General features: G+C 43.4%; 2 protein-coding genes across 5 annotated transcripts in view; one reads left to right on the top strand and one right to left on the bottom strand.

Annotated features, from left to right (window-relative positions):
* Positions 1 to 9,041, bottom strand: part of srgap2 (SLIT-ROBO Rho GTPase activating protein 2) — a 61,119-nt gene extending 52,078 nt beyond the window's left edge. For all 4 annotated transcript variants that reach the window (XM_080025662.1, XM_080025664.1, XM_080025663.1 and 1 more), the window contains exon 1: positions 8,567 to 9,041. In XM_080025662.1, coding sequence (XP_079881788.1) covers positions 8,567 to 8,633 — 67 coding nt within the window. In that variant the 5' untranslated portion in view covers positions 8,634 to 9,041. The remainder of the gene's footprint in view (positions 1 to 8,566) is intronic.
* A 1,095-nt stretch (positions 9,042 to 10,136) lies between these two features.
* LOC307249039 (protein FAM72A) lies at positions 10,137 to 14,378 on the top strand. The gene is made up of 4 exons (XM_080025639.1): positions 10,137 to 10,670; positions 10,932 to 11,009; positions 11,641 to 11,765; positions 11,857 to 14,378. Exons 1-4 carry the CDS (start codon positions 10,519 to 10,521, stop codon positions 11,949 to 11,951), a joined length of 450 nt encoding a protein of 149 aa, XP_079881765.1. The 5' UTR covers positions 10,137 to 10,518; the 3' UTR covers positions 11,952 to 14,378.
* Positions 14,379 to 14,601: the final 223 nt, after the last annotated feature.

The raw sequence follows: 14,601 nt of genomic DNA, 5'->3' as shown, positions 1-14,601 counted from the left end.
TCTCTCTCTCTCTCTCTCTCTCTCTCTCTCTCTCTCTCTCTCTCTCTCTCTCTCTCTCTCTCTCTCTCTCTCTCTCTCTCTCTCTCTCTCTCTCTCTCTCTCTCTCTCTCTCTCTCTACCCACAGCCTGCGGGAGATGAGGAAACAGCACTGACACCATGGAAAAAGAAAGCCATGAAAAGAAGCAATAAAGGAGGCGGAGGAGAGCAAATAAGGAGAACAGGACTGCAACGCGAGAACGCAAAATCCATGAAAAGACCTAAGGGTCTGAGGGTTCCAAAATGGAATCGAAGTAAGTGTGTGTGTGTGTGTGTGTATGTGTGTGTGTGTGTGTGTGTGTGTGTGTGTGTGTGTGTGTGTGTGTGTGTGTGTGTGTGTGTGTGTGTGTGTGTGTGTGTGTGTGTGTGTGTGTGTGTGTGTGTACAGTTGTAACCTGATTAGCCAGACCCTACAGGGGAGACAAATCTACATTATTATTTTTTTCATTTTCCCTCCGCTCCTCCCAAACCCAGAAAAATGGGGGCAATTCGGTAACCCTAGCAACCAACTCTGCCTACGTGCAGAGACAAGCTGCTGATGGAAGGGGGGAGAGAGAGATAGATACAGGCAGAGAGAGAGAGAGAGAGAGAGAGAGAGAGAGAGAGATACGGAGATGGGGAGCGAAAAAGCCAATACAGGAGCATACTGTACTAACTGCAGCAGCACACATACTGAATTGAGCAGATGGATCATACGGTCTAGCAGCAGAAGTTTGGGTTTAAGTCCCTCCTTTAATACCTTTCTTCTATTCAGGCTTCCCCTCTAGTACACTTCCCAGATCCCGCCTACTTCTTTTTTCTCTCTCTCTCTCTCTCCTTCTTTCCTCTTTCTGCCCCCTTTCCCCTCTCCTTGGTCAGACTCTTTTTCTTTTCTTTTTTTTTCCTTCCTCCTCCCGCTCTCTGGCCACGTATGAGAGCTGTTCAAACACAACCTGTTTCCTCTGGCGTCCCGCGGGAGCTTTAACCAACCTTTTCTACTGTTGTGTTTTCTCTCTCTCTCTCTCTCTCTCTCCTTGCCTTCTCACTGCCTGACCCTCCACTCCTATTTATTTACAGCTGGAGGTCTGTTCTCTCATTGATTGTTTGACGGAGGATATGAGTGTGCTTTGTTTCTGCCATGCACGGCTTTATATAGATCCCTCTGTTCATACAGATGTTCTCACCGACACACACACAAACAAACATCCTCTCTCTCTTGAGCCAGTGTCCGGGTTAGAAGCTCCTGGATGCAAGCACAATATGTGTGTGTGTGTGCGTGTGCGTGTGCGTGTGCGTGTGTGTGTGTGTGTGTGTGTGTGTGTGTGTGTGTGTGTGTGTGTGTGTGTGACATATGCTTAAATCATAAAGGAATGATTATTGGTTTAAGCTGCCATAGGAGGCGTGTCAAAAACATGTGTGTCACATTTCATCACAACTGACAAAACATCATGCGAGAAGGGAGTGAAAAAAAAGAGTGAGACAGAGGGGGTGGGGGAAGAAGAAGTGAGAAAAACAGAGTTTGAGTAAAACACCAGCAGTGCTTTTCACTGAGACGTGATTGTTCCTTGATGTAGGCTGACAGAAAAAAAGAAGTTTGAAAAGAGGGAGAAGGAGTAGGGGATTGACAGACAGAGAGAGCGTGAGTGTGTGTGTGTGTGTGTGTGTGTGTGTGTGTGTGTGTGTGTGTGTGTGTGTGTGTGTGTGTGTGTGTGTGTGTGTGTGTGTGTGTGTGTGTGTGTGTGTGTGTGAGTGAGGGGGAAGGCCAGAGCACGGCTCAGCTTTCTACATTTTTACACACTCTCACCGGTTGCTCTGCTGTTGCCGTGTGTGTGTGTGTGTGTGTGTGTGTGTGTGTGTGTGTGTGTGTGTGTCAGATAAAGAAAGTGAAATTTGAATGAGGCACCCTAACAGGGGTCAAGGGGTCTATAAAAACTGTGTGCTCAGGTCACACACACACACACATTCAAGCATATGGCTTGGGCAATGTGACCCTGTATACTTTTAGAGCTGAAACAGTTATACAACTAATTGTAAACTATTTTGATAAAGAATGGATGTATTTAGTTGCAAGCCTTATGTAGGCAACAGGCTTGTTTCACATTGCCCACAAATAGTCTCACTCACACACACACACACACACACACACACACACGGGTGAGTGGTAACAGCTCTGCCACAACACTGCTCAACCTCATTGACTCAAAGAAAACCAACTGTCTGTGGTGGAATGTTTCAGTTGACATTATGCAAAAAAAAGCCATGGTAGGTAACAACAAAGTCCACTAGTCTGGAGGAGGAGGGTGTGTGTGTGTGTGTGTGTTTTGCATGAACAAACATGACACCGGCTTCAACGTGTTCCACATTGTCAGTACAAGAGGTAACCCACTTACTGGATACATAAAGCAGGTTCACATGGGCACACACACACACACACACACACACACACACACACACACACACACACACACACACACACACACACACACACACACACACACACACACACACACACACACACACACACACACACACACACACACACACACACACACACACACACACACACACACACACACACACACACACACACACACACACAAACACACACACACACACAAACACATCAAACCGGGAACACCTGAAAAGAGGGAGGGGACATTTCAACCAATACTAACAAGGCCTAGTTAAAGGGGAAGGGATGGCAGCCAGAATGTTAGGATAAGCCAACCAGGGCACATGATGGAACATTTGTTGCCCAATCAGAGAGCATATGGAACATCTGGCACCAATGAAAAGCAGCCATCTAGCAGCTGAACTCTGACCTTACCCACTGGGATTCACACACTGCCTTTATCTTCCCGACTATTTATCTATTTCTTTTTTCCATTCATGCTCCAGCCATCTTCTTCATCTGACACCAACACTAATGAGCTGCTTGTCTCTTTGATCTGATATACTAGGCGTGTTGTACGTCTGTACTGGTTCATCTAGATATCATGCTAATACTAGCTGGCATTTCTCTTCTTTCTCTCTTATCTATCCAGATATAGGAGGCTATAGGCAGGGATGGACTAAACATCTCATTCCAAATTTCTAAAAAAATAAACTCACACAGAATGTAAATATCTAGGCATCTGGATAGGTGAAAAACATACGTACTTTCATTATCACATTTAAAAATGTGTATGCCAATTGTGACAAAAGACGAGTTATTTGAAAATCTTTCTTTCTTTCTTTTATTTTGAAAAATAAGGCTTGCTGAGACAGTTTTCAAATCTGTCTTAGATTATGGTGATATTGTTTACCTTCATGCATCCTGCACGTCCCCTTAAACTCACGGGCTTGCTTATGGCACACGTCATTGTGTTTGTCTATAATAAGGTTTTGTGGTTCTTCTCCGAAACAAAGACGTGACTCTCACTGCTGTCACCATTATATTTACAGAGCTCTGACCGTGAAGCTACCGCCACAATATCTAAAATTGAATCGCAGCCATTTTATATTACTGGTCTTCTTTTTGTCCAACTGTGTTAACAATGAAATGTATCTAATCTATCTGGTTCTAGGCTTTTTTAGTAATATGAATGTTGTTTAACAAAAAAAACCTGACTCTCTTGTGGGTCTGCATCTACTTTGCATGGTTTAGATTATCTCAAATTATTGAATTATTGATTATTGAATTGACTCACTGTAAGTAGCACTTTGTTTATGGGTGTGTGTGTGTGTGTGTGTGTGTGTGTGTGTGTGTGTGTGTGTGTGTGTGTGTGTGTGTGTGTGTGTGCACTGGAGCTGTGACACCAACTCAGCATTTACAGTCTTGGTAGATTTGTCTGTGTGTGTTTTTTCGCAGGTGCCATAGCAGCCTTGTGGTAAATGGTCACATGGAAAAACTGGAGAATGAGGAAGCAGACAGGTAGAAGGGAACAGAAAATCAATGAGTGTTTTCAGCCACGTCGCGTATGCTGCTGGCACAGCACAAGGCGACTGCAGCTACACACTGCACACTGCACACTGCACACACACACACACACACACACACACACACACACACACACACACACACACACACACACACACACACACACACACACACACACACACACACACACACACACACACACACACACACACACACACACACACACACACACACACACACACACACACACACACACACACACACACACACACACACACACACACACACACACACACACACACACACACTAACCAAAAGGGACTGTGGGATACCGATATGGAACACATTGTTCGGTTGTGACCTATCAAAGAGAATAGAGAATTTCAAAACAAAAAAAGCTCTACAGTAATCTCTCGGTTCCTTTCTATACTGAGAAGCAAGTGAGCTGACTGGAGAGAAAAAAAAATCTCACACCCAACCCAGTGTATGTGTGTGTGTATGTGTTTGTGTGTTATGTGAAGGGCAGTTGATTCCTTTTGCCCAGACACAAAGCTGTGTGGGCCCAAACAGGAAGCTTCACGCTCCCTGGGCGATCTAGTGTTCCAGCCCTGACTCCTCAACCTGTTTCACACACACATCCTTCCTGACGGATTATTTTAAAACTCAGTTAGCATTTTGAATTCAGCTCACAATAAGAAAACACCCACACACACACAGAATCAGGACCACAACCAGGACCCTTACTCCTCTCTCTCCATTTCACCAAAGCACTCTGTCAGACTTCAAACAGTAGTGTGTGGCGACTGGCGAGTAAACAATACCAGTGATAGTTGTGTGGTCGACTTGTGGTTAGTTAAAGTGCACCACTGGGTCAATATACATTTCAGCTCAAATTGACTGTTAAAAACATCAAATACAGCTAATTGATTAGCTTAAAGACACCTTCTCACACCTTCCCACCCACATGCAATGCTTGTTGATGTGAGGGCAACTACAGCAAAGGGCTCGGTGTTACAGTAACCCTTAACAGGACCGCTCTACAATAGCCCAATAGCTCCTCCTGATCAAATCAACCCCGACGCATCCACACAAAAAAAAAAAATATTCAGCCCTGGCCTGGAGCCTCATGCACACCCACACACACACACAGATCCACAATCCTGCTTGCAGACAAACCTCTTGCTGTGTCACTACCTTTTCCTATTGTGTGCGAGTGAAAGCAGCCATTTATACCAAATCATATGTTTCTCTGGCCTCCTTGTAAACAGGCACACATAAGCAGACACACAACGCTTCAGTCTATGGCCACACAGGCACTCACACAGGAGATGGATCAACAACATCATATCATATCATCATAGCTCAACGAGTTTATTGGCCCGGTCTGGAAAAAATGATAATAGCCTGCATCTGTTGTGGAGAAGTGTGCATACCTTTGTGTGCGTGGGCATTTAGTCCAAAGGATCAGTTAAAAGCTATTCAGCAGACCATGAGATTGGATGGCTATACACATAGCGTGGGGAAAAAATATATGATCAAAATATGTATTTAACAGCCACTTATTAAAATTCAAAGATGTGTAAAAAAAAAACACTGACGGATGCAGACGCAACGAGACAAAATGTGCTTCAAAAAATGAAACATCTGTCAAGTGTTTTTATCCAAGGCACGGCACTCCTTCATTTTCCTCTAAAATGTTTCCCATCGCCTGTGAATTGATGCTTTCCATTCAAACAATATTGGGGACCTATAGCTGACTGGTATAAGTAGCCACTGATATAGCTGGGTAAGATGTAGCATTGACTGGACAAATGCAAAGGATAGACTGCGAGAGTGAGAACAGTCAAAGCCGAGTCTGAGTCTTTTTAAAGTAAAGGAGCTGTCTGAGATTCAACTCCAAATAAAGTCTTCTGTGAACTACAAATGGTAGGTGTGATTAGGCACTTTCCTTAACTCCATTCCAACGCTGCGTGTAACCATTCGCATCTGTGTTCCAACATTCCTCTTTTAAGCTATTTAAATGCGTCTCAGTCACCCCTGATCTCTTACTTTCTCTTTTTTTAGGCCTCATATTCGATGATCAGCCCTTTGCCTGTGTGGCATTTCGAGCACTGACAAGCATGTGTTATTGTGTATCTAAAAGCCATTTGCTTCAGCTCACATGTCAACAGTTGAGATGGCAGTGTCCGTGACTGACTTCCCCATTCCTACGGTTAGTTAAGTTATAATAGGGCCAGTTACCAGGAATTCTTAGGTTTGTGTCGCCTGATTGTGTCTTTTATGCTAAAACTGTAGAATACATCGACAACATTTTTTTTTAACACAGTGCAATGGCGCCTCAATGCAGTGTGCATGTGCCTAGTGTGCATCTTCCTGTCAGCAGATTTTTCGAAAATGTAAGCCATGGGAGGATTCATATTGCTGTGTCATATGATGGTGCAGTGTCTGGCAGCAGGCCTGATTACAGAAGAGGGTTATAGATCTATTAAAGGGTTGGGAAACACAATGGACACGCGTTAGCAAATACAGGAAGACAGAGATGTGACATGTAGGTGCTTTATGTTTTGCTGCTTGATACCCTCCATTATAGAATCTCTAACAGCAGTGCACAGGGTAATGACAGACTGCCTGTGTCTCCCCCTAAGGTAGGCAGACCGCTGGGAATGTCACAGCAGACACACAGCACCTGGAGACACAGACACAGACACACACACACACACACACACACACACACACACCTCAAACAGTTATGTGGATGCACAGGTTTATCCTTTCATCTGTTCATTCCTGATAGGGAAGAAGAATGGTGTGTGGGAAAAGTGGTGGCGAGGAGGAGGAGAGATAGCTCCCCACAGCTGATCACTGGAGAGCAGTGAAGTAACTGACAGCAGCAATCGATGAGAGAGGGTCGATGGACAAACATTAAGTGCACAAGCTGACAAACACGGTAGGCAGCCCTCACAAAGGAAGCACGGACAGGAAGCCTTTGCACAGGCTGGGCGGGTGCATACAGCTGCCTATACTGGAACACTCAGACAAGATTGGATAACGTCACTGTGGCGACAGCTAAGACAAATAACAGTTAGGCAGGTAAGAATGGTGTGTCCATCCATCCCTCCAGTTGAGTTCCACAAACTTGTTGAATCTATGCCTGCTAGGTCATACATTGGAGCAGTGAGCACCATACATTTGGTGGGTCCTCACCTTACGAAGACCTATTATGGTGGTTGTTGTTGCTTTCAGTTCTCACCCATGTGTTTGAGTAACACCAGGAATTCCACATTTTAACAACAATGCCATAATAACACTCTCCGTGATGGTTTTGCTTGTCACCGACTCCCTGTTTTCGATGTCCAAGGTTGCAGTCGACAACAGGTCTACGGTGGCTAGAGGGAGGGTCAAGAGGTGACAGTTTTGTCAAATTACAACCCTAGGGGAGGAGAAATACTTCAATTCTTCAAAGGACCCACACGAGGAGCGTGTGTGACTGTAGAGGCGGTGGCTCATTTTATCTGAGGATCTGGCACTGCAGCATGTAGCAGCAGTGGAAACATGCTGTTCATGAGGAAGGCAATATCCTGTCCTCTCTCTCTGTTCCACATCCCTGTCCCCCCTTCCTGCTGCTGCCACCTATGTGTGTTCCCCCTCTCCCCCACAGCCTATCAACACAAACCTATAGATCTGACAACAAATCACCGTCACCTGGACTTGATGCTGCCTATAGGATGAATACAGGAGCCTGCCTGGTGACAGAAATATGCACACATGACACACACACACACACACCATCTCAGCCAGTAAACAGTTAACATCTGAACGCCCCCCTTTCCAAACACTACAATCTGCTCTCTCACTCTCTCTCTCCCACCCCTGCTCTCCCGTGTCCTTGATCATCGGCAGGGGCGACACCAATGAGCTGTGATCAATGGACAAGTCTTTGAACAAATTGATCCTTTTAATTGCAATCTTCGTTGAAGACATGCGCGCAAACGCACGCGCGCACACACACACACACACACACACAGGCGCGCGCACACACGTTTGCAGCATGAACGGATGGCATTGCACACACCAGCAGCAGCAGAGACACGCAGGAGACAGAGAGGGAAAGAAAACGCCCTGCCTTGTTCCATGTCGAAACCTCAGCCTTCTGGGTAGACGACTACTACTCTACACAACACACCGTACCTTTACATGGGCTTTTCTTTTAGAGAGCATACAGTAGAGGCCACATCTGGACAACACCACTGATTTCTGAGCAGCTTTTCCCCCCCTCTTTGTTGGCCATCTGTTTGCTGCGTAAAAAGGCGAGCGATCACACGCCTGGAGACATGCTGATCACGATGTCCTAGTTATGGTTGTAATTATTGACGTATTATTGAATTAACCTTTATAAATGAGTGGAGAAACACAAAGGCTAAGCGCGTACCCCCCACATACGCCAGATAGCCTGATGAGAGGTGAGGGTAAAGCCTACAGAAAACCATGCTATCAGCCTATAGTCGAGGAAAGCTGCAGGATACTATGCAGGCAGAAAGCACATATTTAAGGATACATTGGCTCGGCTTGCCATCTCTACAATGATGTTTGAGAAGCTTCATATAGTCTACAATTTAAAAAAAAAGTTTTACCTTTAACTTGAGTTTCATATTCGGCCACTATCTCCTTGTCCTTTCGGAATTTCGCCGGAGACGTCATGGCTGAGTTTGGAGATGAAACCGCTTGCCCCTCTCTCTCTCTCTTAGCGAAGTTAATCAATGGATCAGGAGGTTGTAGACGGAGGAAAAGCCGATCTGAAACGGGATTTTAAAAATTGGAAGAAAAAAAAAGAGCCCAGATGAGAGATTGCTGCTCCTCAGTGTGCCCGCGGATATGTATTGTCTCCCTACTAGCCTCTGTCTGTTCACTCCGGGAGCATTGTGAGTTTGGCGCTACCTCTGCCTCTGCTGCTGCTCTAGCCTATATGTTCCCATCCGCCGCCGCGCCTCGCCGCCTCCCCAAAACCGGTTATGGTGCAAACAACTTCCAAGAGAAAGAAGATTCATTCCCTTCTTGGAAAACAGACCGATAGCTTGTCAGTCAGCACCTTCTAAAAGTTTCTCTTTTGTTTTCCCCGATATTGGCCCTGACTGAGCGAGAATCGTTCTCGCAGCTGCCCGTCTAAACTAAACTGCCCTCCTCGTTCCCCCCTCCTCTGAAGTGAGGGAGAGGAGGAACCAGAGAGTGGAGACGGAGGGGCTTGCTGTGACAGCCCCAGTGCGCAGGACAGGCATTGATGCACACACACACACACGAGGGGTTTCATTTTCGGTACAGAGGCAAAAACAAGCTTTTAATTGCACGTAACAGTGATGGTGTATGGCCCTAAAGTTGTAGGCTACAATGTAGCATAAGACGCTGGGGTTTATCAACAAAGAGAAAACTTTAAACAAGTCAGAAAAGCAGTAGGCCCATACAATGATGGCATGCATGCTAGATTCCACCGCGAGGATAATGTATTCCAAGGGAGGTAAAGAAACAAGTTGTTTTAATAGCCACTTCATTCTGTAGGCTATACTATAATTATGAACCTCGATCTTGTCCTCGTGCTCATTTTAAGTGGCTGCATGACTTGCCAAAATAGGCTATATTACCAATTGTAGCTGAGAATGTATGTAGCTAATGTTAGCCCAAACTGGCTGAAAAGGGCTCATCTTACCTTAGCTTTGTTAGCAAGAAATTCCATTATTGTTATGCTACCTGTTTATTTCACTATTGTTTGACACAATTGAACTGCATTAGTATTGGACTGAGATGACAAATGTCTAACAAATAGATGATAGGCCTACCCACGTGTCGTTTAGGATGCATTATGTAAAAGGCAACCTTCCAGGGAATGTCAGTACATCAATTTTGTTGTTTCTTTTCATTTTTCTTTTTTAATTTTACAGCATTGTCAACAGTTGCCTAACATTTTGTCCATTGCCTCCCACGACAAAGTTGGTGAAACGGAATTTGAATGACATTTGTACCCACCTATCTCCTTCTAGGACCTTTGAACGTTGGGCTTTTCAACTGACCAATGACATTCAGGCTTTGTTATGAAGGCGGCCAATGGTGTCGGATTCTATGGAGCGTGGTATCCAATCGGAGTCGAGTGTAGGGTCTTTTAAAGATAGTTTCAGGAAGTGCCGTTAGACACCAGGAAGTTGTAAACAAAGCTGACAGCTTTTTGGTTAGCTGTTAACTACATCCGGATGGATGCTGAGGCAGTCGTGTGAAACAGGCCAGTTACTCTATCGTGTGTTTATCAATAATACAGATAACCTTTATATTTTGTATAGCGATCGTTTCGCAGAAATATTGTTTTTCCCCGTGCGTTTGTTTTACAAGCTAACGTTAGCTGTCTTCCGTTGTCTTAGCGTTTGCACAAGGACGTTAGAACTATCGTTAAAACGTTGTGGATTCAACGTCAAATCGACTATCATTACCCCGCATTAATCGGGTAGTGACCAACATCACCCCGGATTCTTGTTTTTCTGCTGTGTTTGCCGTGTGGTGGGCAGGAAGAGCGAGAAGGTTCGTCCATTTTAGCAGGACAACAATGTCTACATCAAACGCCAATTTCAAAAACAAATGTGTGACCCAGATGAACTGCATCTTCTGCGACAGTCTGCTCTGCACGAGAGGCATGAAAGCGGTGCTTCTCGCAGACACGGAGGTTGAGCTCTTTTCGACTGATATACCTCCGAATAGGTGAGTGCTAATCTAGTTAGCCCAACTGCTAGCCTTTGTTTACGTCTGCTGCTGCTGTCAGGGCAAGGTGCGCTTGCAAAAAATCTGTCTGAGGAAATTTGAGATGTAACTGACTACTGGGTGGCGGATAGGGACACAATGTATGTTTTCACCCAAACTATGATCAACAGGGTTTGTTGCATGGGAATATGAATTGAATGTGGGTTTTAAACTTTCGTGTCCGTGTTTGTTTCTCTTCACACGCACCCTCCCCCCCCCAAGAACTGTTGACTTTGTCGCCAGCTGCTACTCAACTGAAAGCTGCAAATGCAAACTGAGAGACATCGCATGTCTTAAGTGGTATGTACGAGCTATTATATCGCCTGCAGCAGGGTTTGCTTTAGGAAGACCATCTGCTGATGTGATGCAAGATGTGAATTTAAAGCACAGTTAGCACAGCAAACAAGTGGGCCCTACCCATTTAGCTTTATTTGTTTTTCTAGTAGACAGCTGCAGCTAATATACCAGGTATGTATGTGATTATTATCTTCTAGTTGGTCGAATTTAACAATCTAAAGTCCAAAGATATTGATATTTAACTGAGAAAACAGCAACACATTTCAAATTGAAAAGCACATCTTGTTGTTAGCGTTTCTACTTTATAAAAGTATCTCAAAGAATTACTTGGTTATCAAAATATATATAATATATAATGAGTTTGGGACCACAATGAGGCTTTATGGAACCCTCTTTTGTATTCCCTGGCCTTTGTTGTTGTTGTACACACACACACACACACACACACACACACACACACACACACACACACACACACACACACACACACACACACACACACACACACACAGGGCAAAAACAAATATCTGTTAGATAATAGACACACACTAGTGGAGTAAGCACTTTTGTCAGAAGAGCCCCCGGTAAAGTGCTGACCCATGTTTTTCTTCTTTATCCTCTGTCTCTCTCCCAGTGGTAATGTTGTGGGCTATCATGTTGTGGCCCCTTGTAAACCCTGCCTGCTGTCCTGTAACAACGGCCATTTCTGGATGTTCAATAGTGACGCCGTATCTACTCTCAACAGACTGGATGCGACAGGTCAGTGTAGTCTCCCTCGGTAAAAAAAAAGTGATTTATAAATAGAAAATGGCTCTCTAAAACTGTCACCCCCTTTCCAATATGTCTCCAGGTCTCAATCTGCTCCTGTGGGGAGATCTTCCCGAGCTGGATGACAGTGAGGACGAAGAATCGGAAAGCCCCTCAGAGGAGGAGTGTATCAGGTAGACAGGGGAAACGGACAATGTGAGTGACCTGGGAACGGAAACATTCGAATGGTGGAGCTAGAAGAAGAGTGTACGATCCGTCTTTGAGATAAAAGAAAGAAGAGAAGCCTTCAAGGGGTCATTTCAATACTGAATCAAACGAGGGCGATAAAAAAATGGCTGCTGCTGTACTGCTATTGCATGGGTTAAAAACTTGAGCCGTTGGTGTGCATCTGGCCGCAAGCACCTGGCAGCGATGTCACAAGCAGGTGGTTTGTCTTTGACAGCTGAGATGGAGGATACCTGCTGTGACATCACTGATTGAGGGGTGTGGCCAGAAACACAACTATACAGAGAACAGTCCGGCAAATGTTTTTTTTTTTTTTTGGGCCTATATAATTTAGTTTTGAATTTCAGTGACCATGCCTTTAACCATCACTTTCCACTGTTAAAAAGCACAGACAACACACATACACTGTCACACACACGTTATTTTCTCTTTTCTTCTCTTGTGTACAAAACAAACAAACACATGAATTTAAGTTCAGAGGCTGAAATAAACTGAACACAACAGATCTAGCCAGTTCTACTCCACTGAGCTCAAAGTGTTTTTATCAGCCTGACAAGACAAGTTGAAGGTGTGGTATGAAGTCAGGGAAACTCACCGGTGAATGCAGTGCTTTTTTTTAACGTTTCAGTCTTAATTTTCTGAGAAGATGACCACAATTCGCCTACCATTTATTATTATTTTTTTTTAAAGCAGTTATAATCTGTTCATTGAAAATTGCTGTAAAAACACTCCTATTAACAGTCATGTCTTAACGGCTTGTATTCTGTGTGTGGTTGGATGCTGACTGGAAGTTGGCGTGGTTTGAGTCCCATGTACTTGAGAAATAGCACAATTATTGAATGATATATATTTATATATATATATATAATATGCTTTTTAAGGGCATCATTTACCTTATGATCTGCCATACTAGGTGTGATGTGTTTTGATATGCTAATACAGTGTTCGTTACACACTCTTGACAGCAGCAGTATGTGTTTTAACACCCAGAATAATCTTACTGTAGCTCTATCGGATACTAACTAACGTACTAATTTATGCATAGAGTGCGTGCTTCACAAAGGCCAGAATCAGCGGAATTTTTTAAAAAGTTCTGTGTTTTGTTAGGAGCTCAAATCAAGTAATATATATACTGTATATCCCCAGATTGATGATATAGGAATGATAGAATGGGGAAATATAACAAAGGTGCACTTTTAGCAACACTCTTAACACAACAATGTGGATTAATAAGCAAAACTAGATTTCTGTTTCCAGGATCTTGTTTGTGTTGAGTTACGGTTCAGTTTTTATGTAGCAGCACAATTGTAGCACCCCGAAGAGAAGAAAAAGTCAACTCCAAAGAATCATGCAACATATCAAGATTGGAGTAATGGACTGGCTTATCCCTAAGTTTAAAAAAAACAAACATTTCACATATTTTAAATGAAGACTGTAGAACTCTCAACCCCTCTTTATTCTCTTTGGCCTTGTACTAATGCTGTGAGCGATTACAATGAACCTCTTGTTAAAGCTGTTGATTGAGAGATAGATGCAGTGTGTAAGTTGGTCACCCATCAACTTGACCAATCCTTCTCCCTTGGTCTATTGTGCCAGACACAAGCTCAAAACCTCCTCGAGTCACAGGCGAAGAACTAAATCAAGTCAGTCCTTTTTTTTTTTTGGCAGTGCCATCCTCCTCTTGTTTCACTGTTGTGCCCCACTGGTACTATGATCCTGTCTTAAAAGTATCTCAGAGTGGCTGGGATTTGCCTGTATTTTCGCAAAAAAAAAAAAAAACATGGTTTAAGAAGCCAACACAGAATGTCACTTCTTACCTGATGGAAGAGGATGTAATAACGGAAGTATTTTTTTAACTCTAATCGGCATCTATGTTTATATATGCTATAGCCTTTTAGCTGTGAAAAAACACACACATAGAGGAGGTAAGGTTTGTCCAGATTTTCACATCCATTCACCTTTTAAAAGTTTGAACTGACAAGTCTGTTACACTTACGCACCAAATACTGTCTATGTGGTAAATGGCATCAGCTAGGTATTTATTAAAAATCCACATACCAAATATCTATAACCACATACTTAGTTTTGTTTACATGCTTTGTTTACAAATGCATCCGTTTGTATCGTGCTACGGTACTTATGTTTTTTTCGTTCACGTTGTATTTAATATTTTTCGTTTGTGATATTACGCTTTTGTTTTGTATATTCAAGAAATCGGATGTGTACAGTTTTACCTCGAGAAGGTATCACTTGCGAGCTTCCTCTGGCTAGGACAATTCTCAAATGATAATCACAATAATTATTTAAAATGGCTGTTTCTGACGTGAATAACTTTGATTAACATGCCCTGCTGAGAAGAAGAAAATATGTATATTTTGGAATTGCACTGAAACTGCATTGGTAGTTTGAAAAGATGTTTTGTTGTTTTGTATGCTCGTTAAATTAATAAACTTTTTCTTTTTTCAAAATATCTGAAGTGGCAGACAGTTTTGTTGTCATTGTTTTTTTGTTTTTTTATTTGGATCCACATTAACTTCTACTTCCATGTGTGCAGCTGAACTAAGTTTACATTACATGACCTATACTCCCAATTTCACACAAA

The sequence above is a fragment of the Ammodytes marinus genome, assembly GCF_949987685.1.
Source record: "Ammodytes marinus genome assembly, chromosome: 4".
NCBI lineage: Eukaryota > Metazoa > Chordata > Actinopteri > Uranoscopiformes > Ammodytidae > Ammodytes > Ammodytes marinus.
This window is presented reverse-complemented; position numbering and strand designations above follow the sequence as displayed.

What these genes read in the sequence shown, in the direction of transcription:
- LOC307249039 (XM_080025639.1), top strand. Translation starts at nt 10,519, where the DNA reads ATGTCTACATCAAACGCCAATTTCAAAAACAAATGTGTGACCCAGATG. An exon ending in ACTGATATACCTCCGAATAG is followed by an intron (nt 10,671 to 10,931) that starts GTGAGTGCTAAT and finishes CCCCCCCCCAAG; the next exon opens with AACTGTTGACTTTGTCGCCA. An exon ending in CAACAGACTGGATGCGACAG is followed by an intron (nt 11,766 to 11,856) that starts GTCAGTGTAGTC and finishes ATATGTCTCCAG; the next exon opens with GTCTCAATCTGCTCCTGTGG.